The sequence below is a fragment of the Pezoporus flaviventris genome, unplaced genomic scaffold, assembly GCF_033815535.1.
Source record: "Pezoporus flaviventris isolate CSIRO_AGI_PZ_B2104156 unplaced genomic scaffold, CSIRO_AGI_Pfla_v1 ptg000034l, whole genome shotgun sequence".
Lineage (NCBI taxonomy): Eukaryota > Metazoa > Chordata > Aves > Psittaciformes > Psittacidae > Pezoporus > Pezoporus flaviventris.
The window spans coordinates 2,113,472-2,141,198 of record NW_026892582.1 but is presented as its reverse complement, the minus strand read 5'-3'; the positions used below and the strand labels follow the sequence as shown (position 1 = coordinate 2,141,198).

At 56.0% G+C, this 27,727-nt stretch overlaps 1 protein-coding gene across 3 annotated transcripts in view; it reads right to left on the bottom strand.

The window, feature by feature from the left end:
* The window catches only part of NTN1 (netrin 1), a 96,623-nt gene extending 82,072 nt beyond the window's left edge, over window positions 1–14,551 (bottom strand). For 2 of the 3 annotated variants that reach the window (XM_061461953.1, XM_061461955.1), the window contains exon 1: window positions 13,201–14,551. In XM_061461953.1, coding sequence (XP_061317937.1) covers window positions 13,201–14,224 — 1,024 coding nt within the window. In that variant the 5' untranslated portion in view covers window positions 14,225–14,551. The remainder of the gene's footprint in view (window positions 1–13,200) is intronic. The other variant, XM_061461952.1, reaches the window with a different exon arrangement.
* Window positions 14,552–27,727: the final 13,176 nt, after the last annotated feature.

The following is a 27,727-nucleotide window of genomic DNA, read 5'->3' as shown; positions in this document are numbered from 1 at the left end:
GTGGCCCCATCTCCTCCGAGGACTCCAGGGGGGAGATGTGCAGCATCCCCTCACTGAGAGTAACAGGGTCCACACTGTCACCTTGCAGCAGGCACTGGAGCCTGAGCTTATCCCTTTTCATGGGTTTGTGTGGTGCAAAGTGCACCCTTGGCTCTAGATCAGCAATATTAATTGCCCATGAGAGGAAGCATATAATCAGCCTTCAATGCCATGTAATTACACAGAAATTACCAGAAGAAATTAATTCCAAAAGGTGAACATATGGGCTACAAAGCTGAAGCTGGATTTTGCCTCTAGTTACTGCCACTCATAACTGAGGGCAGAATCTAGGCCAGAAGTGTGTTTTCTAGTTTGTGATTTATTGTACCAAAATGGAGCTGGTAATGAAAACCGTGCTCCTTTTAATCCAGTCGGCTTCCAACAAAAATGCCAGCAGGAACTCTTTCTTCTCCTTGCATTACAGCTGCTCGTCAACAGCGGATCTATGGGCTTGGCTTTCCTACCATGGCCGTGGGGACAGGAACCACCACACCACTGGCACCAGGCTCAGGTCACAGGCACCCCACCATGCCCCAGCCAGCCCTGACCCTCCTCTGCCTCTCCCCATCAACCCACCGTCTCACACCTTCCCCCACCTGAGCAGGGCTGAGCCTGGATTGCACATTACTTCAGCCAGAACACAAAAATCCAGCTCTATGATTATGGATTTAGGCACAACGGTCTCCATGGGCTAGCTCTGTCCTGCCAAACCTTTCTCATTTTGCTGCAGCATTGGCCTATTCAACCTAAACCATGTGGATGCTGAGCACGCTCCGTAGCACCCGACGTTGATGGTGCCATGAGTTAAGAGCTTTGCTCCTTCCTGGCCCAACCTGATGCTTCCCAGTCTTAGAAGTGCCAGTATTTCCTGCGTGCATGCAGCAGCAGAACACCTCCCCTCTCTTTGCTGAGTGCAGCAGGTGGAGAAAACTGAAGAAACCAAATGGTGGTGATGGGACCCTACAGCCCTTCCAAACCCCCCCCCCCCTGCAAACATGGGGCAACCTATGGGAAACTGCTGGGAGATGGCCGAGTGCCACGGCTGAGCCCCTTCACTGCAAACGGGAGTTCATTTGCATGCCAAAGTTGTAGTCGGGTGCTTTACAACACGGTGCGAGCATATCAATGTATCTGGATCTTCCATATCACCCAGCACTGCCCAGCAGCGTGCTCCCCTTGGAGCAAATCGCTCCAGGGAGGTTGGAGGAAGAGGGTCCCAAATGAAAGATGCCCAAATGAAACCTCGGGTCCAAGGGCAGCAAAATGATAGAGAGCTGCAACGCACCAAACTCAGGCACAAGGCGTATCTGCAGTGGGGTTTTCTCAGCCAAAACCATGCGTGCCAGCGACAACAGGAAACTCACGGGCTGTGTGACAAGTGTTGTGGCCTCTCCTTAGCTCTCTTACTGCCTCAATGGGTCCCGGGTGACTCTGCAATCAAGGTCCCATTCAAGTCAGGAAGAGTCGAATCCCGGGGATATGTGTCAGACCAGCACTTTCCACTATTCTTTCAGTTCATGGACACCTATAAATTTTCCAGGGACAGTGGTACAGTACATGCCTCTGCTGCAACCACTTCCACAAACTCCTTAAAGTAGTCCAGGACCCTGAGAAATTCATTATAGCTGGCAATTAACAGTGATGTGTGTGAATTCATGGACCTTCTCACTGCCAAGGACCGGAGTACAAACACTACATCACCCCTCCTCAAGGCAAGCGAGACAAATTATTGGCAATAAATACATTTATTGCAAATGTCGACCCACTTTACATTCCTTTATATATCACAGCTGCTCTAAAGGGGTGCTGCAATAAGGGGAGAATAAAGTCTGTGAGTCTTCATGCTGCCCTGGTTCTCTCAGCAGAGCTGGTTGAATTCTTGTTGCTATTATTAGTCTTACGACTGTTTTTATTATTATTATGATGATTATATGCATTTCATTCTCTTTTGGGTAATGAATAATTTATGACTCTGTCTCGATCCCCTTTCAATGGATTCACTATCCAGGGAGACTTGCTGAATAATTTGGATCATTCGTTTTCAAGTGCATGGGCTGCCGACAAATTGTTCGCTTTTCATCACTGGGGACATTCATTGGTCACCCAAATCAGGGGATTTCTTTGGTCGCCCCAAGCACGTGATGAGATGTCTGGGGTTTTGTTGGGTTTGTTTGGTTTTGTTTTTGACTGGGGGGAACTTTGTGAAGTGGAGACTCACAAACAGCTCCTCTGGGGCTGCGTTTCTGAGGAGCCACTTTGCCAGATTTTGGTGAACCTTTGGTGGGTTTGCAGAGACTTGTGAAAGGGGAATCCTCTGGAGCATGTTAAACATGATTTAATGTTGTAAAGGCATTGCCATTTTTGCTGTTTGAGTTAATCAAAATTATTATGCAGCTGATTATTAAGCTTTTGCCTACTCGGTGCTAATTAGAGAAATACTGCGATATTAAATGTGCATTAGACCTGGTTCTTTTTGCCTAAAATCCTGGGGAAAGGTGTATTTTCAAGAGGCTTTCGTTTGAGGGTCTTTTTGCCTTAAGATTGAGTGCCTGTATTAACCTGGCTGTGTCCACTGGAGCTGTTTTGTGGCCCTGCAATGCCCTGATGCTGCACACATGATCCATTCACGGAGACATTTCAAACTCACCTGCACACGTTCCTGTGTAACCTACTCTAGATGGCCCTGCCTTGGCGGGGTGTTGGACCAGATGTCCCTTCCAACCCTGGTGGTTCTGTGATCTCCCAAAAGCAGCATCCCCCTCACCCCGGGCAGGCTCTGAACTCAACAGAGACACATCCCTGGGTATGCACAGGGTGCAGGGAGGATGAGCACTGCCCTGCTGCTGGACCACAGAGTGGAGGTGGTTGACACATCAGCACTGGTACCACAGTTTGGGAGCACTTGGGCACATCTCAGCAGATTTGCTGCCAGCTCCATGGAAATCATTAGGACGTGCCACACTCAGCTACAGAATGAACTCACGCTCAGCTGCAGAATGAGCAAAGCTGTGTTAGTCCACAGGTCCTCTTGATCCTCCCTCTGCTAGGCAAGACAACGCACTGTGCTCAGCAATGCCCAGGGCTAAATCCCGGTTCACCTGGGAATTAACAGGGCTGTGCATCACCGCTCAGGTTCAGACATTCCTGGCACAGCTCCATGTAGTTGCAACCCCGTAGATTGCAAAGCATCTGATTCCCCGTCCCACAATGGCCGCAGAGGGCAACCTCATGGTCCCCAGGGCCCTGAGCCTGCGGAGCTCAGCGTGTCCCTGCCCCACGCTGCCTGCTGCCTGTGCCGCCTGCTCAGCCCCAATTTACGAGCAGCGTGTGAAGGACAGACATGGGCCACTGGGCTGAACAATGCAGGAATATTAGCTGAGTTACAAAAACAAACAAACCAAACCCCGCCGGGAGCCCGTTTCATTTATCTTCTTTTGTCCAGTTTTGCTTCAGCGTGAAAGTTGCCCTTTCAAGTCCAGCAGTTGTGTTCCAGCCCCGGTGGGCAGCTGATCCAAAGCATTACACTGAGAACTTCCCAATGGCATGTTTGCACAGTTCAATTCATTTCTAAATATTCAGTGGATTTTCCCTCCTTCCTACCCTCCCAGGACTTTTTGCCCAAGAGCCAAGGGTGTAAAGTACAGGGCTGGGGATACTGGTGCACAGAGCCTTTGTGTGCAAACACAAGCTGCTGTTTGTATTTGCCTTCACACTGTCAGAGCTCAATTGTGTGCAGTGCAATACTGGCTACCAGTCTGCTTTCAATATCCGCTCGGCCATCCCTGCTGCCAGAGGCACTCTCCCCCTCCCCAGCCGCTTTGAAGCAAAGTGATTTAATTTCATGAGACTTTTGGTAATCACGTTACGATCTCCAACATTAACCAGAACTGACTCCCTATTGCAAAAGGGCGGGCAGACAATGGAGTAAACAGCCTGGCTCGGGACAGCCTGCAACGCCAGAGGAAGGCAAGGCACACGACGGCTGCCTGGCTCGTTCTGCACCTCTTATCAGATGAGGGTGGAAAACAACGGCCTCTCGCCAGCACCAGGAGGGAACAGCCAGCTTTGGCGTCCTGAGGATGCTCATCTCCTCTGCTCATCTCCTGTACCACGATGCCTGATTTTTAGAACCATACTTTTTCTATCTGCAGTCCTACCAGTCATTTACCTCCCTTCTTCCCTGTTCCAGTTACAGTGTCCTGGTACCTAAGTCACAGCCCCCCAGGACTGAATTTGCTTCTGGGACAGGCTTCTTTTGTTGTTTTTTTTTCACGAGGGCCTGTAGGGACAGCCCAAGGGGAATGGCTTTAACCTGCCCGAGGGGAGACTGAGATGAGCTCTTAGGCAGAAGCTCTTCCCTGTGAGGGTGCTGAGGCGCTGGCACAGGGTGCCCAGAGAAGCTGTGGCTGCCCCATCCCTGGCAGTGTTGAAGGGCAGGTTGGACACAGGGGCTTGGAGCAAGCTGCTCTAGTGGAAGGGGTCCCTGCCCGTGGCAGGCAGCTTTAAGGTCCCTTCCAACACAAACCATTCTAGGATTCTATGATTCTGTTCAGGTGGAGCAGCCTTTGTGCCGCAGACTCCTCTCTGCTTGGGCTCTTCACACAAGCTTTAAAGGCTGAGCTCAGTTTTTGGGATGCCAACCTTACCTTTCCCATCCCTTCTGCCCCATTCCCACCTCCTTGTGGATTCTGTGCATTACTGCGCGCTGTGGGGCCAGTGGTTCAGGAAGAGCCGGAGCCTCCTTGCATGAGGAGAAGGGTGTAGGGAAAAGCTGCCATGAAGAGGAGACTGAGAGCAGGGAGGTTCAGGTCTGGCCTTCCAGCTCTGTCTCACCCTCAGCCCTCCTCACCTTCCTGCATGTGTGGCTCAGTTCTTCCCAGAGCATCTCCTGAACAACCAGAAATACCAAGCTACAACCTGAAGTGAAGTACTTCTGGGGCTGTGGGAGCAAACCAAAGTGCTGCGCTGGGCACTGGGCAATCCCCAGTGAGTGTACAAAAATCCCTGTTTCTGATCACACGCACTGTCCTTGCTCTTTCCTTTCATTGTGGTCCGACTGCCTAAGACTGGTACCTAAGCAGCCAGATGACTGACATTAAGGGACATTAATTTGCCCCATGGAGCCGCCATCAAAGTAGTCATACTCAGTTTAAAAGGAAGCACAGATCACAATGATGCACACCAAGCCACGAAGTGCAGCCTTGTAGGGATCTGCGTGATGGACGGGCTCTGAAATACACTGGGAAGATGGCATGGACTGCTATCCATCTCCCCATCCAAACCTGTGAACCTGGAGTATGCAGGCATGTGTAAGGGTGGTGATCAGGGACAGAAGAGCTGGGATCTCGCAGACGACCCAGCATGGACATGGCACACAGCCTGGAAAGTAGGCATGTGAAGTGGGGACCACTGAGCCAGCAGCGTCCTCCTGCGTTTCCTTCTTTACTTCCCACCTGGAACAGGGGGGAAAGAAATCCCCCCACTCCTTAGTGCCCTGGGAAACTGGGGAGTGCTCTTCCCGCTCCATCATTCACCGTTGCTGGATCTGTGTCTAGCTCTCCATCACCAGAAAGCATTCCCCATCCCAGCAGCTCCCCACAGCAGGTCAAAAAGAACAAATGCCATGAAACAAGCTCGCACCATCCCCGCAGAGCTCCAGGATAAAGCAGTCTCTCTGTGTCATCAGTTTTTAAACTCCAGGCTCAACTAAAACTAGTGCTGCTCAAAATGAATCCCTAAACCAGGCTCGCAGCTGAGCTGTGTGCTCCTGCCCCTGCCTCCCCGCCTGCGTGGGGGCCCATGATGTCGTGGGGCAGAGCCTGTTTCTTCAGTATCTACCCCCCAAAAAAGGCAGGGTTTTCTCCTCCACACCAGTTAACCCCCTGCCTTCAGCTGAGCCTAACACAGACTCCACCGGCGTGTGGCTCAGCCCCTTCGCGCCGTGGATCAAGGCTGCGAGCATGGGCTGCTCCTGCCTGGAATGGAGCAGGAGCAGCCGAGACCCCCCAACAGCCGCCACGGCTGCACTGGCTCAGAGTAGGAAAAGCTTCCCTCTCTCCTTATCAGTCCCCAGGGCATCCTAATCCCCCTTAAATGAAAGCTATTACACAGATATCTTTCTAAAAGCCTGCCTGTCACTTCATCCAGGCAGCGCAGTCCTGGCCAAGGGACTTTTTGAAGCATGGCTTTTGGAGGAGGTGCTGCCACTGGACAGCCTGGTTTGTGCCCACTGGGTGAGGATCTGGCCTGTTCCTTTAGGAACTGTGCTTCGATTCCTGCTGGGCTGCAGAGATGTGTCCCCGAACCACCGGGCTGCGGAGCCAAGGCTGAGCCCCACACTGGTGCCAGGCTCCCTGGCTCTGCCACTCTGCCCTGCGGGAAGCAGCAGGGATCTGGCAAGGATGCTCAGGATGGGAGCTCAGGTTATGCAAAGGAAATGTCCCCTGCTGATTGCAGCAGCAAAGGCCAAGTGGCAGCCACCACTCCGGAGACACCCTGGGGACTGAGCAGATGTGACTGCTGGGCTCTGCCACCGCAGAACCCTTTCCCCAGCTCTAAGCTGCCTGCATGGGCTGGTCCTCGCAGCAAAACACCAACCTCCCCTGCTGCTGCCTGGAAAACTGGGCAATCTGCTTGGCGCAATCAGGAACATGCTGCAAATAAACCACAGAATGGTTTGGGCTGGAAGGGACCTTCACAGCTCATCCAGTTCCAACCCCCAGCAATGAGCAGGGACACCTTCAACCAGACCAGGTTGCCCAGAACCACATCCATCCTGGCCTTGAACATCCCCAGGGATGGCACATCCACCACCTCTCTGGGCAACCTGTGCCAGTGTTTTAGTACCCTTATTGTAAAGAATTTCTTCCTCACGTCCAGCCTGAATCTCCCTCTTTCAGTTGAAACCCATCATCCATCTTCCTATCGCACAGGCTAGAAAGTCTCTCCCCATCTTTCTTATAAGCCCTTTAGGTACTGAAGAGGGTGGGGATGAGTCTGGAGGGCTGTAAAGCGCCCTGCCATGGTGAGGGCTGATGTGTCCTGCATGCAGGCAGCTCTGTTGGTGCTTTCTAAGAAAGGCTGGATGTTTTCAGTGGGTCCTGGGGCCCGTTTTGGTTTATTTCTGCTGCTAGACAGCAGCATGGGATGAAATGATGTACAACCTCTGCAGTGCTATGAAGGGTAATGGTTTAGTTCCAGTCATCCTGACCCAGACTGGGAAACAAACTCATCACAGCACCCCAAAATCCGCCAGAAGGTCTCCAGTAAAAGCCTGCTTGCACAGCCCAACCCTTGCATGCAATAGCTCCTAATAAGCACAGAAGCCTCCAAAGGAACTGCACCTAAAAGCAGAGCTTCTCAAAAGGAAGACCGGAGAGACCTGAGGCCAAAGAAGGCAGCGACCTTCGGAAAGTCCATCCCCCATCCCCGAGGATGAAGGGGAGACACATTAAGAATATTGAGGCAGGCTCATGCGTCCCAGCTGCCCCCAGTTCAAAACCAGAACCCCGGGTGTTTTACAAGCAGGAGCCCTGCAGGCAGCAGAGATTCAAGAGTCCTCACACGGTTCTCACTCTGTTCTGGGAGCGGCAGCACGTCCCCCTGGGCGGTCACAGGGAGTTTGCCGAAGCAGGACAGCATCGGCTGAATAAAGATGACATGCTTTGGCCCAGAAAGAGAAGGGCAGAGATTAGCCGTGGACAAGCTCAAGGGAAGGCAAGTGTCCAACCCAGAGTGCCAAGCCTGGTTTTGTTTTAGCCTTAACTGCGCTTTTTTGTTTGTTTGTTTGTTGGTGTAAAAACCTTTCTGCTGGAAATCAGTTTAACTTTAAGCTTCCTGAGAATAAAAGCCTGTGAGAAAGCTCTGCCCATGCAAGACCCCCTTGGGAGGCTACAATGGGAGTCTCAGCAGCTTATGGGCCCATATTTCTATGGCTACAGGACCCATCTGCTCAGCAACAGAGCATTACCCACAGCTCATGCAATTCCCCATGCAGAGCAACCACCAGGAGCTGCACTGGGGTGCAGAGGACCTGCAGCTCCATGGATGGCAGATGGTGCCACGAGAAGTCCCCCTGCACAGGGTGCTGGCTGGTGCCACGCCGCTGGTGAAGCTGCCCCAGTTGCAATGTTTCCCTCAGCACAAGGATGTTACGATACTGCTTCACACCTTCCTTACCCCAAATCCAAAGCATTCTGCACAGCTCCCCTTTACTCTCAATAAATGGGGAAACTGAGGCACAAGGCAAACCTGAAGATCAGAAATTATGAGTATCCCTAATGTCATCAGAAGGGAATGGGTAGTATCACCACACAGCACCTCCAAAATCCACCTGGAAGCTGGCTGGCTCAATCTAGAGACATGGTCATGCTGTGCTGCCCAGCCCAGGCAGCAGCATTCATCCCACAGGCAGAGGATGCTGCACCCTGAGGATCCTTCACCGGCACACTGGGAATCCTGCAGGGACACCTTGAAAATCCTACTTGGAGCCTCTTTGCTCAGATAAGAATTGTTGCTGCTTTACAATACCTGCATCCTTCCACCTCCCTCTGGAAGAAGGTAAGCACTGGGGACACTCACACATCCCGCACAGATGGATTTGAAAAGCTACCTGTCTCTGACACCAGGAAGCCCCTGAGATGAAATCCTACACTTTACATCCCTCTGCAGGACCAGAATGAGAAGAACTGACAGCTGGGGAAGGATTTGATCTCCGTGGTTATGATGAAGATGGAAGGGAGCCTACAAGCTGTTTTTGTAAGCTCTGCCCTTCAAATACCCTGGGCCACCACTGAGATGAGAAAGCCCCAGGTTTGTCTGGAAGGAAGTCTTTCATTGGAAGTGTTTGGCACACTGTCCTTTAGCAGTTCCTGGTCCCCTCCTTGTCTAAGTTTCCTTTTAGCTGGAGGAGAAACTTGCTTACAGGTTGCTCTGACATGAGACACATCCCAGCCTGCGAGCCCAACTGCAGCACACACTGCGGAGCAGAGCCGAACACCAGGCTTCATGGGTGGCTTGTGCTAAATCCCATATGCAAACACATAGTGTTTCCTTTCTCTCACTGCAGTTGCACTTGTGATCATTAAACGCTCTCTGGGCATCACACAGGGGCCAACATCCGAGCAGAACCCGGCACCTGCAGATGTGCTGACATCAGGCACAGGTGCAAGCGCTGGGTGCATCTCCCGGCCCCAAGGGGGAAAGGGCTGCGGAGCCCCAGAGCTACGGGCACTGGGAATGGAGTCTGGAGTCTGGAGGTCGTTCCCAACGTGCTTCAGTGGGCTGCAGCCTGGGTTTGTCTCACAGCGCTTTCTCCAGCTAAGGCAAATGCAAAGGTATTTTGTGCAAGCCAAAGGGCGTATTCAAAAGCATCATTCTAAATAACACCGTGGTTCATGAGGAACTGTGGAATGGTGTTGATCGACTTTATTGGCGTCTCTAAAACTGGCCAAAGCCCTGCCTGTGTTTTCATGTGTCCACACCAGCTCACCAGCAGTTGAGCTCTGACAGCATCTTAGTTCAGGCCTTTTCCAGCTGCAATCTCCTCTCACAGGAGAGCTGGAAACTTCATCAGGACAAACTGGGTTGGAGACAAGGGGCTTAGGCTGGACCAACACTGAGCAAATGAAGCCAGCCCGCCAGCACTGGGGAGAAAAAGGATGGAGAGCAGACCTCCAAGTTTGTCTCCAAGCTGTGTCCTCCCTGGAGCATGTTAGCTCCCAGGCACCCGGCCAAAGCCGGACTGTAAGGCCAAGCTCTACGTGGATGAGTTATTTGCCAGGTAAAGTTGATGGGAATGTGAATGTGCAAAGCTCTGCTGTCCGGGCTCCTGCAGGAGAGGTCCCTGGAGAACATCTTGGGCCAGCCCTGTCCCCTCCATGTGCGGTGCCCGGGTTCTTGCAGGCAGCAAGAAGTGATAAAGAAAAATTAGATCTGGCTGGCGAAAAACGTTCCCGTGGGAAATTTTGACTTTTTGTCAGAAACCCCAGCGCGTTCCTTTCCCAGCCCCAAATAAGCATGAATAGGAACAAAGATTCGGGTTTGGCATTGGGAAGGGGCTTACCAAAGAAAACACCCAAATTTTTAAGCAAAGCAGACACATTCTGTCATTTTTCTCACTGCCTGAAAAAAAAAACAGACCAATTTAAAAAAAAAAAAAGTGCAAAATCAGTGAAAAAAAAAAAAACACAAACCCAACAAAACAATCAGTTCTTAGAGCACCTCTTGTGGCAAATTCAGCTCATCTGGATAGTTCACCGCTCCCCTGGCCACACCTGCTCAGGAGGTTCTGGCCTTCTACATCTAGTTGAAGATGTCCCTGCTCATTGCAGGGGAGTGGGACTCCATGAGCCTTGAAGGTCCCTTCCACCCAAACCGTTCCATGATTCTGTGATCCTCTGGCTTCCCTCTCAAGAGGCTGAAGATCTCTCCAACCCCCCTACCCACGGCTCATCCCCTACCTCTGCCCACCGGAGGCCGTGTCCTGAGCCCTCGGGTGACTGCAAAGCCCGACCTTGTCTCTGGATTTCAGAGATAAACCGGGGTGGGCCGATGGTCATGAGCAAGTGGGTGAGAGCTGAATAGGGTTATTGTGATCTTTATCTAGGGGGATTATTCTAGGCAGTGTGGGCTTGGCAGGACCACGCAGTTGTTTGGCCGTGGTTGGTTTTGCAGACTGACAGGTACAGCCCTGGGGAATGGGCTGGGGAGAATTATTTTATGGTAACTTCATCTTTGCAAAACATTCACTTCCCAGCAAAGTCAGCGGGAAAGGGGAAAAAAAAATGAGTGATTTTGGTTTGCAAAGTCTGCCGCAGCCAGGACTGTGCATGGTCTGAGCTGCGAAGCCTGGCACAAAAGTGACACATTTTACTGGAAACTGGGAACTTGTTCCCTTTTTATTGGAAGTCAATTGGAAAGGAGAAGCACGGTAAGTGCGTGGTGCTAGCCTCAGAGATGAACATTCTGAGGAGCACTTCAGGACCCTGTAGAGTGGACCGAGGATGCAAGAGCACCCCGGAATCCTACCAAATGTATACGGACATCGGCGATAGCGGGAACTCTGCACCCAGGGAGTGATGAACCGAGCCGTGGGGGAGCTGAGCCCCTCCTGCTCCCGGACCTGCTGCTGAGGAAGAGGAAGCGCAGGGCCCGACATGCAGCCCCATCGCGGCAGCAGGAGGAAAAGCGAGCATGGGGATAAATCGCGGCTCGGCACTATCGACCCACCCAAGAGGCACTCATCCAGAAACCACTTCGCCCCGGGGCCCCGAAAGGAGCCACAGCCCGGCGGGGAGAGGAGGCTCCGGACCGGGACCCCGCATCTCTCCCTCCCGCGGGATAGGGTCCCCCTCTCCCACCAGATAACCCAGGCTTGGCCGTGCCGCACTGCTGAAGGCGCCGGCGAAGACATTGCTCCCTTTGCAAGGGACACATCTGATTGTGATTTGGGGAAAGGCGAAAACAAAAACCAAAACAAAGACAAAAAAAGGCAAAAAAATCAAAAAGCTCAGCGCGAGCCTCTCGATGGAGGTTTTGGTTTTTTTTTCCAATCATCGAAGCTACAAATATTTTGGAAGCCGGGGACGTGTTTTCCGTGTAAACAAGGTGGTGGCGGCGGGTGCCGGGGCCGTTCTCCGCGGCTCGATGCTCGGTCACCCACGGCCACCGGCACCCGGCTGGTCCCGGGGACTGTCACCAGCCCCCTAAACCGCGGCGAGGAGGGGACCGGCGGCGCAGGGGAGGCCCGCTGGGGAGCGGGGGATGGAAAACCGGAGGGAAGACTTCGGCGGGTTGTGCGGGGACTCGAGGGGAGGAGCACCCCAAACTCATCACCCTTGGCCACCCCGGGCAGAGGCGAGGGATCCCCCGTCTCCCTTCGGGTACAGCCCGAAGGATGCGGCTCGCCCAGAGCCAGGACGACGCGAGGCTCTCTCCCGAAAAGGAGCGAAGGGGCTGTTCCCCTGTTCTCAGTTGTTCCTGGGGCTCTTTCAGGTCCCCGGGGCCGCCCGCACGCCCTGAGGATGCAGCGATGGGAGAGTTCCCGAAGCCGACCGCCTTTCCCTGCCGGGGAAAACCGGAGCCCGAGCCCGTCCCCGTCCTGTCCGAGCACGGAGCCCTTCCGGAGAGCTGGAGCCTTAGCGGCGGGCTCTGAGCCTGTGTCCCCGGAAAGCCGGTTGCCGGAGAGCTCCGATCCGGGACCGGACCCCGCTCTGTGCGCCGCGGGACCCCCGGCCGGGCGCTGCCCGGGACGGGAGGAAGACCCTATCCAATGCTTCCCAAAACACGAGCGGTGTTTTCCTGGGCTCCTGTGTCCCTTCTCCTCTCTCCTGAGCTCCTTGTTGTCCTCTGCCCTGAGCTTCCGAGTCTCCCGCTGTCCCCTGCTCTGCGCTGCAGAGTTCCCCGATGCTCCCGTCCTGCGTTCCCGGGTGCCTCCTGTGTCCCCCGTCCTACGCCTCGGGGACTCTCGGTATCCCTTGCCCCAGATTTCAGTGCCTCGCCGTCCCCTGCCCGATGGTTTTCAGTTCCTCTTGACCCCAGCTCTGCACCTCGAGGTCCTTCGGTGTTATCACTAGTGAGATCCCGGGTACCTCGCTGTCCCCTGCCCTACGCTGCCGAGCGCCTCTGTATCCTGTCCGCTGAGCTTCCGAGCACATTCATGTCCCCTGCTCCGCGCTTCAGCATCCCTCGCTGTTCCCTCCTTTGCCCTAAGTTCCCGAGTACCTCAGTGTCTTCTCCCTGTCCTACCTTTCATGTCCCTGCGTGTCCGTGTCCTGCTCCCCGTCTCTGGATGTCCCCGCACTGCTCGCTGTGTCCCTGGATGTCCCCATGCCTTTACCATCCCGTTGCTGCCGTGTCCCTGGATGTCCCAGTGCCTTTCTCTCCCAGTATCTGACGGGTTCTGCATGTCCCCATGCATTTTCCTCACCATCCCTGACGTGTCCTGAATGCCTCCATACCTTTTCCTCGCCTTTTCCTGCCCGCTCCCCGTTTCCCGAAGGTCCCTTGCCGGGTCCCTGGATGTCCTCATGCCCTTCGCTCACCGTCCCTTGTGGGGTCCTTCCTTCTCCCCTCTCCCTGCCCTTCCGGGGACTTCGGCGCCCTGCTCCCTTCCCTGTCCCGCGTCTGCCGCCGTGTTCGGGCCCGCGGTGTTGGACTCACCCACACACTCGTTGGCTTCCCGGGCCGTAGCTCGCTGCCAGGGCCGGTCGTAGTGGAAGGGCTTGCAGCGGTCGCACTCGGGGCCGGCCGTGTTGTGCTTGCAGTCGCACACCAAGCTGTCGTCGCGGTCACGGACACAGCGCGACGCGTGGCCGTTGCACTTGCATCGCCCGCCGACCTGCAAGTCGGAGACGGCGTAGAAGTAGGAGTCGCGGGCCAGCTCGGAGTCATCCTCGCTCTCGTCGCCGAAGGTGTGGAGGCGGCTGAAGGTCACCCTGATGTCGGTGGCCGTCACCCAGTCCTGCAGCACTGGCGAGTTGTCGAAGTCGTGGGCCGTGGGGCGGCCGTCCAGGGTGCTGAAGGCGATGAGGCCGCCGGAGAGGGGACGCACGTCGGTGTGCGAGTCGGTGCAGACCGCCTCCTGCTCGTTCTGCTTCGTGATGGCGGCGCGGCTCGGCTTGTTGTACATCTTGCGGCACTGCGTGGAGTAGAACTGGAAGGGCACCCAGGTCTTGCCGTAGTCCATGGACTTGTGGATAGCCATGGACTCGGGGCGCGGTGAGCAGAACTGCAGGCTGACGTAGGTCACCTCGAATTTCTTGCCCAGGGATAGGGTGAGGGTGACGTTGTGGGGGTACTGGACGTAGCTGTCGGACTGCCAGCAGGTCAGGTTGTGCGGGTTGTTGAGGTCGGTGAGGAAGGAGGGCGGGTGGGCGCGCTTGGGGTCGGAGGCGTTGCAGAGGTGGCAGGAGCGGACCTGCTCCTCGCCCTTCTCCGTCACCACACAGTACCGCGACGGCGGCTTCCCGCAGGTGCTCGACACCTTCACCTCCTTCCCAAAAGCCGAGTTGACGAAGTCGGGGATGCACCGGCGGGGCAGCCCGTGCTCGTCGTAGCAGGGGTCGGGCTGGCCCGTCTGCACGGCGAACATGCTCCCGCCGTGGTAGCCGCCGCGCAGGGGCTGCGCCAGCCACGCCGCCGCCAGCAGCAGGGCCAGCGCCGCCTCCGCGCCCCTCCGCAGCATCCTGCGCGGCCTCCGCGGGGACGGACGGAGGGACGGACGACGGACGCGGTGCGGCGGCTCAGAGAGCGCGGAGCATCGCCCGCCCCGCGGCCAGCCCCGCCGAGAAAGGGGAGCCCGCGGCGGCGGCGGCACCACAAAAGTGCGGCGGGCGGCGGGGCTGGGTCCCGCCCGCGCCCGCCCCGGCCCTCGCACGGAGGATGACTGGCGGTCCCAGCCCCCGCCGCGTTTGAGGTCATGCTAAAGGAGTGACATCGCGCTCAAGGAACAGAACAACGACATCCACTGGCGGCTCAGCCAGAGACACGCACAGGCCTCGGGGAGGGCGGAGGGGGGGTGGGGAGGATGGGAGCGGGACGGAGCCTGGCCCGATACAGCGACGATGGGCGCCAGCGCCGCCGCCGGAATCCCGAGGCGCCCCGAGGAGCCGGGGAAAGGTCCTCCTCCTCCCCTCCGCGGGAGCTGGGGACGGGGGCAGCGCCGGGAGGAGCTCCCTGCCTACCTGCGGGGACGCCGGGAGAGACAGGATCGGGCCCGATCACACCTGGTGGCTGCTGGCCTCCGCTTTACCAGGCCAGATGGGGCTGGGCCGGGAGGGGCTCGGGCAGAGCCCCAGTCCTCTGCGGAGCCCGGAGCCGCCTGGGCAGCTGCCCGCTCCGAGGGCGCTGCCGGCGATTCTGGGCCGAGACCCCCTACCCCGGGAACGGCAATCGGATGCCGTGGAAGTTTAGCTGTGGGACATCTGGAGTCGTGGGCATGACACGGGACTAAGGGGCCTGGCGAGCCCCGGCAGGTTATTTTAGCAGTCTGATCTCGGTGAAGAGGCGGTTTCCCCCCGGCGGTAGAGCGGCAGGGGGGCTGAGCGGCGCCTCTCGCCGCTCCGCGTCGGTTTGCAGCTTTTCCCGTTAAAGCGAGAAAGGCGTTAAAGGGCAGCACTTCTCCCGCACAGGGCCGTGCTCCAGCCCCGGGATCCCCTCCCCGAAAGCCCCAGCGGACCCCAATGCCCGACGGCTGCTTCCGTCCGGCTCCGTTCCGGCTCGGCTCTTCCCCCGCGATCCCCGCTACCCCGACATGCCAGCCGCGGGGGACGGTAGCCGGATTCCGGAGCGATGGTGCCGGGACGGAGCGGAGGAGTTTCCTTCCCGCGGCTCCCGGCCGCCCTGCTCGCCCCCCTTCCCTCCCTCCTTCATTAAAAGGGCACTTTTATTTTTCCAACGGAGGTGCCCTCGCTCGGAGCGCTGCCCGCACCGTGTCACTCAATCGGCCGGGCTCTGGCACGGCGGCGCGGTCCCCTCTACGACGAGTCCCGGCGGGGCGGCCTGAGGGGACGGGGACGGCCCGGGCAGCGGCGAGCCCCAGGCCGGCCTCCGCCCCCTCCCCTCCGCCCGTCTCTCTCCCCGCTTTGAATTCTTTGCCACCGAGCTGAATAAAAGTGGTTGTTGTAAATTGAATTAGTGCCTGATTAATCTGCTCCCGGGCCTGCTAGCCCAGCGGGGCGTCTTTGGCAATGCAACCGCCTTCCCTGCAGGGCAGCAGGGCTCCGCAGCCTCCCTGCCCCCATCGCCCCCTCCCGGACCTGCTCCCCAGCCCCTCTGCTGCCGGGATTTGTTAACTCTTCCCCGGGAAACGGCCCCTCTGTCCTCCTCCCGACGCCCTTGCCGCTCCTTCGTCGGCGGAATTCAGGAAAGTATGGGGATGCGGCCGGCCCTGGACTGGGGGCATCCCGGTCCCTCTGGTCTCACCCGAGCCGCCCAGGGGCTCAGTCGCATCCAGGACACACACGCGCACAGTGCCGGTGCATCCCAGCCCCGGAGAACTCCCCCGAGCCTGTGTCCGAGTGACCCCGCTGGAAGTGGCCGATCCCCGGGATAGCCCAGCCCCGGAGCCGCCCGCTCTGCCCAGGCGGGAGCCCCAGATCCGAAACCACAAATACCATCCCCGCACCTTGGGGGCCTGCTATGAACATCACCTCTCGCTGCTTCTGAGCCCCGCTCGGCCCGCCCGGCGCTTCTCCTGCGGCCACGCGTATCCGTGCTGCGCTGGGACCAGCGATTTCCCCGGCGAAAGAGGCGGTTCTCCTCGGGGGAAGAGGCTCCCCGGGACCCTCTCTCAGGCCCCGGAACGACCCCGGGAGCAGGGCTGAAATTGCAGCGTTTGAAAATCCGGGAGGGTTTTTAAACATCCCCCACTCCTTCACAACAAAATGGGGGTGGGGGGACACTAAGTAAACCTGACCCACGCGAAACTGCCAGGCAAACCCGAGGTGCTGCTTAATCCCATTAGCAGGGTGTTAATTTAACAACCGCCCGGAGCTGCCGAGCCCGGGGCCGGTGCTGCCGGGGCGCGGGCTGAGGCTCTCGCTTCTCTCCTGCCCTTCTCGCTGGGTTTGTTCGGTGTTTCACAACCCCCGCGGTTTGTAATGGCTCTTGCGGCCATTAACGTGGTTTACTGAGGCTTTTCTCTACCTCGCCATCGAGCTATTAAATGCATGTAAGTAGCTCCGCCGGGACCGAGGCGCAGCTCCACGAGGCCCGGTCCCGGGTCTGTCCTCCCCAGCCGGTCAGAGGGCCTGGGGCCGTTCCGGGAGGATGGAGTAGGGGACGCTCGGGAACCGGGCCGTGGACACCACCAGGCTTGCTCCCCACTTCGGGTTTGATTTTCCTGACGTTAAGCACCAGCTCGCCCCGGCCCTGCCCTGGCTGGTGGATCACAACTCCCTGTGCTCTAGCTCCCACCGGGACCGGAGCATCTCTGGCACCCGCACTGGGAGCAGAGCATCTCCCGTATCTCCGATACCAGCACCGGGTCTGGAGCATCTTTTGTACCCGCACTGGGAGCAGAGCATGTCTGATAATTCTGGTACCAGCATCTCCGGTATCTACGGTACCAGCATCGCTGTTACCTACGGTACCAGCACAGAGACCGGAGCATCTCCAGCACAGGCACTGGGAGCGGAGCATCTTTAGTATCTCCGGTACCTGCAACGGAGCCGGAGCATCACTGGTAACAAGCAGAGACCGGAGCATCTCCGCTACCTAACACTGCGAGCGGAGCATCTGTGTCTCTAGTGCCTGCCCCGGGGCCGGGCCGGTCGCAGAGCGGGCACCGGGGATGAACGGTCTCGGTGCATGGCCGGGGAGAAGCGGAGCGGCCGTTTCCCCCGCGCTTGGCTGGGAGAAGCCTCGGTGAAGGATCGAGGTGGAGGGAAAGGCGTCCGCAGCCCTCGGAGCCTGTTTTAAAAGTCAAATCGCTTCGGGTGCCGGAGCTCGTCCGCCTCCCCGGGAACAATGCGCTGCCCCCGGCCCACCTCCCCCTGCCACCGCCCGGCCTTGGGTTTTGGAGGAGGAGGGGGGAAAACCCGACTAGATCTTCGCCTCCTCAAGTATCTGGGGGCCTTTCCCCCAGAGGGGACCGGGAGCGGCTGGAAAAGCAGAGAAGACCCGGGTTGAAATAATCAGGAGCGATTTATTCCCCTGGAGTGACAGTTCTTTTGAGCAGTTGCCGAATGGCAGTTTCTGTCTTTCTGAAAGCTTTTCTTCCAGATTCTGTTCAGATTAGGCTGGGGAGATGAATGAGGCCATTATCCAGCCCAGTAGCTATTCTGAAATGCCAAATTAATTACCAAGGGCTAAATCAAGGCGATGGGGGCTGGAGGGAGGCCGGGGGGGGGGGGGGGGGGTACTGCGATTTGAGGTGTGAAAATATCTCCGCGATCTTTCAAACCCGGGCACCGGGGACAGCCCGGGTGTCGTGTCCCGTCCCCCTCCAGCCTCACCCCGCATGTGCGGGGGGCAGCGGCCGGGCCCCTGCGGGGTCCCGCTCCTCTTTCCCCTTCCCCGGCCCCGCATCTCTGACCTCCGCCAGGGCGAGGGGCTCCGGGCAGGGCTGAGTCGGTGCCGGTGCCTCTCTTCCTGGCTCGGCTGCTCCCGGGGCCGGAGGAACAGCCCGTTCTCGGCCCCGGGGTGGAGGAGGGAGCAGCCCCGCTGCACCCGGCCGGGAGCTCCCGCTCCCGGGATGTTCCCGATTCCCTAAGTTCCAAAGGGAAGAAAGATCAATTGGAGGCAAGGCGGCAGCGCTGTCTCTCCCAGGCCCGATGTCCCTCTGCCAGCACAGACCACAACATTTGCACATGACATTTAATCCTCAGCCCTAAAGCTCTTTGGCTCTCGGCAGGCAGTTATTGTAATTATTGTTGCTCTAATATTTACGCTTTGCTCCCAAGCAAGTGTAATATGCGCATAAGCACACGATTGCTTTGTAGATCCTCGGCTAGTAATCCAGTTTTCCCTTCAGTTCCCGGGAGAGCACATCTTTGCCTCCTCTCATGCAGGGAAAAAAAGGGAAAAAAAACCCCAAACCCCAAAATCCCCCAAAGGGCAAATTTTATGAAATTTAAAAAAAAAAATCGTTTAGGGAATGATGCGTAGAGCGTGACTATCAATTTTTGGTGGGGGGAGAGCTGGGCATGTGGATAATGCTGAAACTCCTGCAGCACATACTGCCAGTGAGATCCCTGTTCAGCCTCCTGAAATCCCGGGCAGAAGTGCTGGCAGCAGGGAGAGCAGAGCCGGGCAGGACTTCTCCTTACTCTAGACAGTCCTTGCAAAGGAGGAATAAGCAGCGAAGAGATTTCCCAGGGGCTGAGAAGTGGGCTGTAGGAGGAATCAAGCTTTTAATGTAAATTGGCCATGGCTGGCGGAGACCACTGAACACTGGGCTATTCAGCATCCCTGTGAACCTCTAATGATCAACTCGGTTTTCAATTATACACCCAGAATTGCCACCAAGTGAGATAAGCCTCTGGAATACTATATTTTCTCTTGCAAAATGTTTTCTTTAGGGCAGGCAGACTAGAAAGCTCTGTGTGTAATATCTGATTCACTTTCAGCAGACCACCCTGCCACCCATCAGCCCGGAGAGCTCCGGAGTACCAAAGAGGTCCCCAGAGGGCTCACCCACTCCTGGGGACTCACAGGTGCATTCAGCAACTGCAGGAAACCACAGCAGTGAGGGGGACAAGGATACCCATGCAAACAGAGACTTCTGATGGCGAACTTGTTAAAGCCTGTGATTTATTTGTGTGTCTGCAGAAGCAATGGTTTAGTTTGGATGGGGGAGATGTAGCAGAGCAAAAAATAATGCAGCTCAGCCTGGAAAATGCTTCCATATTCTGTACACTGGGCATAGCCCAGAAATGCACAGGGACCCCCCAGGCTTCACTTGCTCATCATCCCAAAGAAGGCTACCCTACTTTTTCAAGCTCTTTCCAAAGTCATTTAATTCTCTGAGCAATGTATTCTAGGGAGAGGGACGAGAGGAGCACGACCTTACAGCAACATTCTGAGCTCAACTGGAAGCTCGGTCCGCTGGCAATGCCCCAGCACAGCTGAAGAAACCTCACTGTAATGAACTGATGGAGGAGTGGCATCACCTGCAGCGGTGAAGGGAATAAACCCTGGATGTTTCCAGGCACCAGCAGCATAACCTCAGTTTCATGGATCTGGAGGACTCTGCTGTTAGGCTGAGAGATGGGAGATGTGGGGTGAGGAAACAAGGTTTTGGCTTGGATGAAACAGATTCTCGTACAAAATTTGCTGGGGAGCTGCATGGGGATGGGAACACCCCATTTATTCAGTAAAATGTTCCACCCAGAGGAACTTCTGCCGAGTTTGTGGGGCTTTGGGAAGGCACCAGGGAGTAAACTGTAGGACTAAAGTGATCAGGGTTTGTCCTGCACATCTTTAGCGGTGCCGCAGAAGCCATTCTGCAGATCTTATTTGTAGGTGATCATAGAATAATAGAATCACAGGATCATAGTTTGGCTGGAAGGGAGCTTCAGAGCTCATCCAGTCCAACCCCTTGCAATGGATGGGGTGTCTTCAACTACATCAGGTTGCCCGGAGCCACACTCGGTCTGGCCTTGAATGTCTCTAGGGATGGATCATCCACCACCTCTCAGGGCAACCTGTGCCAGTGTTTTACCACCCTCATTGTAAAGAACTTCTTCCTCACGTCCAGCCTGACTCTGAATGATCAAAGCATTCCCCTAGATCTCAAGAGACCTGGGAGCAAATGCATCCTTTGCAAAGGACTTTCTACACCCCACAATAAGAGGCTTCATGGCTTTCTGAAGTTCCCATCTGTGCTGGTTGGAGACAGCCCAGGCTTAGTGGACTCCAGAGCTTTCTGAGCAGCTGCTGACCCTGGCTGTCCCTTGGGTACAGGGGTGTCTCCACGCCAGCACTGCTGTCTTCCAGCGCTGAGGAAGAGCCTGGCAGGAATCCCTGCTCTCATTTATGGGCAATAGGCAGCAAATAGAGCAGTAGGAAAGACACCAGTGTGGGCTTCTTGGGTGCAGTCTGACCTCCACAGCCATCAATCATTCTCAACAGCTCTTCTTTTATTATTTCTACTTTTCCTTGCAAGCGCTGTGACTCTGCAGGGAGCAAAGAAAAGTTTCTTTGCTTCCTGCAGAGAAGGAGCAAAGCCAAGGCGAGAGCTGAGCAGCGCTTCCCTGCCTGACGTGGCAGCTCCAAGGAGTCCTGGACAGCACGAGCTGCTCCTTTGGGAGGAAAACAACAAAGTCTCTTCGAGTTCAGACCAGAAATAAAGAAAGCTGATCCTTCTACTCATTGCTTTGCTTTAGCAAAATCGGAGCAGCAACACAAACACAAGAGTTACACCCAGGGAACTCAGGGGGAGAGGGAACCTGGTCACTGATGTCCAAATGGTACCCAGAGGAAAGACAAAGCAGCCAGGCCAGTAAAACCACAGCCTTGCTCAGGGCAGGGACATTGCAGTGAGCAATGTTCCTTTCAAATAATCACTTTCAAATGATTAATTGGAGCAGAGACCTCAGTCTCTGCTCTCTGAGAAGTTCCTCACCTACATTGGAGGAATATTTCCTGGGCACAAGGAACACTATTGGTATCAATCTGGTGTGGGAGTTTCTTTGGGTCTGGCATAAGAAGATGGCCCATAGAGACTTTCTGCCTCGAGACCAGGAGAGCCCAAGATCATTTTATAAGGACCTGTGACAGGAAAGCTGAAACACATCTTATGGGGAATTTTCCTCCCCATTGATTCAGAATAGAGCTGTGAAAAGGAATTTGGTCTTAAGTTGGTGTAAAGATGGAATCTGGGCAGAGCTTCAGCAGGAGGGGAGGGTGCATGGCCAAGGCTAGGGCAGGCAGGACTGGGCGTACCTCAGCTACCTAAGGAGCAGGATTAGTGAAACATGGGTCCCTAGAGCTTCTGGAGCTCCAGCACCCAGTGACTCCCTTTGCCAGATAAGGAACTTCTCCAGCATTTGCTGTGCAGTGATGAGTGGGCTCATGGGGCTCAGCTCCATTTGCAGTTGCTGCAGTCCTGGGACAGGGTCTGATTTAGCACTGCCCATGAAGTGGGTGGGTTTTTTTTTTGTTTAAATTTGAATATATATTCCAGAAGCCATTGTTTCCTTAGGGAAGAGGTGGGGAATTTGTGGGGACTGAGCCAGCAAGGCTGGGTTTAACCATGGGGCTGGGCAAAGAGGGTTCTGCAAACAGCCATCCAGGTTTTGGGTGGCTTCCTTAAGCAAATCACCATGTCCCGTATCAAGCCTCGTGAGACGGGGCATGGTGATTGCTGAGGGGCTTCCTGGCACCCCCTGATCACCTCCGCAAAGGGAGTGAGCCCTGTGAGGACAGGTCACCCTGCCAGGACAGCTGGAAACCCCCCGAGAGCTTTTGCAGCGCTGGGTCTCCTTTTGGCAGCCATCCTAACCTAATTATGTATTAAGCTGGGATGAAGTGGCTATAACATTTTAATAAGGGAACTTGTGGTAAGGCAGCAGGAGCACGGCTCAGGCTGGGCAGTGAGGCATCGTGTGAGCCCCAGGCATGGGGATGAGGCCAGCAGCTCCATCAGAGGAACCTGCCTGTGTCTGCCTCCTGAGGACGCAGAGCCCTGGGCACCACTCCATTCCAGGGCTGGGTTCACGGCTACACAGGGCTGCCCACCCAGTGTCTGTGGAGCCTTATCTAGGGGCTGTGTCCACACTTCCAGCTATTATCAGAGTCAATAACTGGTGTTGCATTCATACAAGGCTTGGCCATTGGGAATGGATGAAAAACTTGAGAGATTTAAGTTAGATCTTAGGCAGAAGCTCTTCCCTGTGAGGGTGCTGAGGCGCTGGCACAGGGTGCCCAGAGAAGCTGTGGCTGCCCCATCCCTGGCAGTGTTCAAGGGCAGGTTGGACACAGGGGCTTGGAGCAAGGTGCTCTAGTGGAAGGTGTCCCTGCCCATGGCAGGGGTTGGAGCTGGAGGAGCTTTAAGGTCCCTTCCAACACAAAGCAGGCTGGGATTCTGTGAATCTATGACTGGAGCAAGCACAACGTCCCCACGTCTGGGGGGTCTGCACCACCGCGAGCCCACCCGGGAGCCCCCCTCTCCCAGCATGGTGGTGCCAGTGCCTGGCGGTCGGCACTGCTCTGTCTCATCCGGCTCTTCCGCAAGGGCAAAGCATCTGGGAGCGCTTGTTTGAGCTGAATTCCTCGCTGTCGACTGCTGCTCAGCGGCACCGGCGCCTGCCTGCGAGCTGATTCCCACCGCGCAAACCCCGGCGTGCCCCAGCACTGGCAATGCTGGAGGGGAGAGAGGCTGAGGAACATGAAGGAGGGGATTGAGGCAATGGTGAGAGAGGGCAAGTTTGTGACTCTGGGTCGGCCTCAGTTTCCGCAGCATCCAGCAGAGGAATGACACCCGTGCCCTTTATAAAGCTCTTTGCTGTCCACAGCAGAAAAGGCTGCTCTAAACTTGTGCCAGGTGATGGCTGCAGCTCTCATCCCTGTTCCAAGATGCTTTAGTAACAAGGGGTAGGAGGAGGTAAAAGCTGCTTTTTCTGTCCTGGCACGCTAATGCTCTATCCCTACCCTCCATGGCTTCAATAATCCCCTATTGTTTTTCAGTATTTGTCATGTGCTAGAGAAAAGCAAAACCATTCTCCCAGCACAGCGCCTGGTTTTGATTCTGCTGGAAAACAGCCTTATCTCCGGGGTCCTGCCTGTCCCCGTCACCTCGACCAATGCACACAGATGCTGCCTATGAGAGGATGAATTCCAGCTGTGACCACCTCACATCCATCAAACACTGCACAGGGACCTCACTGCCTGTATCACTGCTCCCTCCTGCTGTCCCTGACAGGTCTCCTGATCACTTCGTGGCATTTGCAGTGACATGCAGTACAACGTTACTGCTGTGAGTTTTGTATGGCGTAAGCTGTCCCTGTGCCACCCCAAAATGTGCAGGTGAAGGTGCACAACTCTGTGCTGCTGAGACTTGAGACCTGGACAGCATGGAGGTATTTGTAACGTACACCCTCACTGGCCTCTGGTAGAGCAGTGGGTTTGGTTTTACCCTTTCGTGAAACACCTAAGTTTGCAATTCTGAGCCTGGAAACACTGATGGGACCTCAGAGGATTTCCTGAGCATGGAGTAGCTTTATTGTAAATGTGAATTAGAGCATCAGGATGAAACTAGCTACTGAGAGGGGTGCCAAGTTGTGTAAGGATTTAAGAGCAGCAGTGTCTGTTAGGGCCTCCTGCCTGGAAAGATCCTGCACTTGCTTTGGTTCTCTCCTTGCCCTGCTCCTTCTGCCCTGTTGCCCCCAAAGGAGGATCACTGAGGGGCTGCCCCATGGGTTTGCCAAGTCACGTGGCAGAGCCAACATCCTTTATGAAGCTCCCCAAAGCTGTGTGTTCCCTTGGTGAACACGGTGCAGTTTTGCAGCCCAAGAGAAATGTTACATGGGGTTTCCAGCAGAGCTCAGAAAAACGCTGTGGTTTGGGCTGCTTGCTTGGGGCAGGGAGGTCTCCCTGGGACAGCCTTGCTGTGTCACTGCCCACTTGCAGGCAGCTCCCCATTCCGGTGACTGGCTTGCTGAGCCCGGACTGGCCATGGCAACTCTCAGGCATCCTCCGCTGCCAGCTTTCCGGTCAGCACATCCATCTTTGCCCACCCTGGGACGTGCAAATCATTATCCCCAGGGGACATGGCTTCCTGTCACATTCCGTTCCCTGCCCTTCAGTACTTCCCTGGGAATTATTCCAGTTTGGGGTCTGAAGGCAAGCAGGCTGGTGGGGATCTCCAAAAGGGTTGTGAGGTGCTGTTATGATCACAGTTTGCTTTTCCCAAAGCTCCCAGCATCCTTTCACCTGCGCTGCTCCAGAAGAAACCTTGGAGCACACGCTGAACCTCAAATACATGGTTGAATCAGACACAATGGTTTGGGTTGGAAGGGACATTAAAGATCACCTTGTTCCAAACCCCAGGTTGAAGTCAGTGGGATTTCAGCAGTGACTCGTGCTGGAGCTGGAGCTCAATTCCTGGCATGGAAAGGGCTCACTCCCTGTGGGAGCTCTCTCCTGGGCTCTTTGCATGCCAAGGGCCTGTGCTCGGGGTTGTTCAGGAGATGGGCACTGGCATTTGCCTGTCTCCTGCAGCCTTTGCATATTCCCAGCTGCTGTCATGTCAGACCTTTACTGGCATTAGGTTGAAGTGGGATGGCCCCAAACCTTTCCCATCGAAGACAGCAGTGACCTCAGATGGCATTGATGCTTCCTTGATGTATCCTTTACATGTTATCACCTGGCTCTGGGCAGCCAACTCACCCCTGAAGGCAGCCAGAGCTACCCCTGCACAGCAGAGGCCGGCTGTCCTGAGCCTCTTTTGGCTGCGTTGGATGGGATTGCAGAGATTGCAGGTTGTCCAGAGGTGAGATCTTGATCCCATTTCTGTCACCTGCCCCATGGTGAGATAAACCCCTGTCCACAAACACCACTCTCTCCTCACTGCTGATCTGGGCTTGTAACTCAGATGTCTGCAGAGGACATTGACCTTGTCACCTGGATAGGTGACGGACCCAGCGGATCCAGGCAATGCTCTCCGAGTTCAGCTCATCCTGAGATGTATCTGCAGTGGCTTTACTTGCATTTAAAACGGGAGAAAGCAGCGCTGTGGAGCCCACCCTGAGGCCCTGCTGCCATCTACCGGGGTTTGAGCACGGAGCCGCCTGCGCCAGCTCCGGCACTGGGATGGACCCTGCCCGGCCCGCAGGGACCCCTCCAGGGCCCTGCGAATGGGGTGAAGCCCCCGTTCTTGCTGTCCTGGATCTGGCCTTCTCCTGCTGCAGGCTCATTGGGGAGCAAAGCCGCTGGAAAGCCCCAACAGCCCCAAGCACCCCGAGCTCCTCTGGGCTGGGATTGCAGAAGTGTTCTGGCAGCTGTATTTGGGGAGGCAAAGCGCAGACCTGAGAGACACAGGGACCTCTTTTCTAGTCACTGGTCTAATTTTCAGATCTACACTGCCTCACTTGTCCATCATCAAATATGCATCCAATGAGCCTCTCCTGCTGGACCACAGGGGTGTCAGGGGCGTGGCATGGCTGGATGGGTGCTGCCTTGGGGACCCCAGGGCTCCCCTGATTGTCAGGACTGTGAGCTGGGGAGGAAGCAGGTCCACAGCATCCTTTGCATGCTGCCATCTCCATGTCTGGATGTGTGAGCTGGCTCACCCCAGTCTGGGGCTAGCACAACACGTTGCCACTGCACAACCAGCTCTGGTGCTTTCCCAAAAAGTTTCTTCAGCGCCATCACATGATGGTTATGGCCATGACTTCAACCTGTGGTGCCCAGAGCAAGCTCCCAGATCCACAGAATCCCAGACTGGTTTGTGTTGGAAGGGACCCTAAAGTTCATCCAGTTCCAACCCCTTCCACTAGAGCAGCTTGCTCCAAGCCCCTGTGTCCAGCCTGGCCTTGAACACCCCGTGTCCATCTCTGAAGTCACTGAGATCCAGATGTTGCCTCCTTTGTTTTTCTTTTAACCTATAGAGAATTTCAGTGTCACGGGCCAGGCTTTAATGGCTGCTGAGAAGCTCACCGGGGGCTGTGATGGTCAGGGTTGTGGAAGGTGGTGGTGGCTCTGGAGGCGGCTGGGACCGAGGGTGCTGGGCTGAGGGTCCCCACGGTCACGGCTGTCACGGTACCCACCAGCCCCGTCCGTCTCTGCAGTTCTCCGGCAGGACACAGGGTGGAGACCTCAGCCCGTGGGACCCCCGGCTCCTGCCCTTCCCCGCGCCGCCTTGCCCGCATCCAGGCCGGGAACCGCCGGGATGCGAAGACCCGGGGAAACAGGCAGAGGAGGAAGCTCTGAAATGTGAGGAAGGGGTATCCCAGCTTCGGGAGAGAGGAGTTCGTTCAGGCAAGGCTGGGGCAGGGCCAGCTCCCTGCGTGTGAGGGGACTTTTTGTAGCAGCGCCTTGCTTCGAGAGCTCATGGAGTGAAGGCTGGACGTAGCTCCTGCAGCCGGCAAAAGGGCAGCAGCTGAGCAGCTTTGCCTGCTAACGTGTGCTCTGTGCAAGGGGGCAATGAGGAGAGAGTGTGCCAACCAACCCTCAGCTCGCTGCTGGGGGAGCATCCCCGCGGTGCAGCATCCCGCCTAGGGCTTGGGCAGAGATGGCTGAGCAAAGGGCTGGGAAACTCAGCACTGGGCCCAGGTCTCACAGGAGGACTGAGCCAAGGTAGAGGTTGTGACACAAAGAAGGCTGTCAAGGAGCAAGATGAAACGGTTTCTTCCATAAGCCACCGGCAATAGGTGAACTCATGGGGTCTATTAGCACCAGGGAGGTTGGGACTGGCACTAGGAAAGGCTTTCCAGCAGTAAGGACAGGGCCACACTGGCATTGCCGGGGGTGCTGGGGATGCCCCTGCCTCAGCAGGCTCCAGACAAATACCAGTCAGGGACGGCTACCTAGCAGTTCTGCCTTGGTGCAGTTGCAGGGTCCCTTGCGGTCCTGTTTCTATCCCATTTTGTATTTGTGCACCTCTCTCTTGTCCTTCCCTGATTCTCCTGTAGGAAGGGGACCACATCCTCTTCCACAGCCCTGCCTCACCCACTGCAGGCTACAAACTAGGTCCTGGGAAGAGCACCAGCCACTTGCACAGCAGTGTGCAGCTCACCTGGAAACAAACCACTGCGTGATATGCCATGGGGCACAAGGAGTCTGTGGCTCCTTCCCTTGCAGTCACACTATATCAGTATTAGTGAGGAATGTTTGGTTTTACTGCATCAGATTTTTACACAGACTTCTCATCTTGCTTCTCCCTGTGACAAGCGTGGATGGCTTCCAGCAAGCATCCATGTGGTTTTAAGCATGCAGAAGTCAGAGGCTAAAATAGAAATTGTGCTGAGGGCTGCAGGATGGACCAGACAGGGTGAGACCTGCTGCATCACGGGTGGGAAACTGAGGCCCGGAGGGCAGAGTGACCTGCTCATGTGCCCCAGGGCATCAATGGCAGTGCAGGGAGCAGAGCCATGATCTCCCAAGACCAGGATCAGACTTTCTCTGTGGAAGAAGGCACCTGAAAGAGGAGGTGGAAGAGAGCTGGGAGCTAACGTGGCTTTGCTCCACGCACCTGAAGCCCTTGCACAGGGCAGAGGAGAAAAGGGTTCTCCTGCCCAAAGTGTGA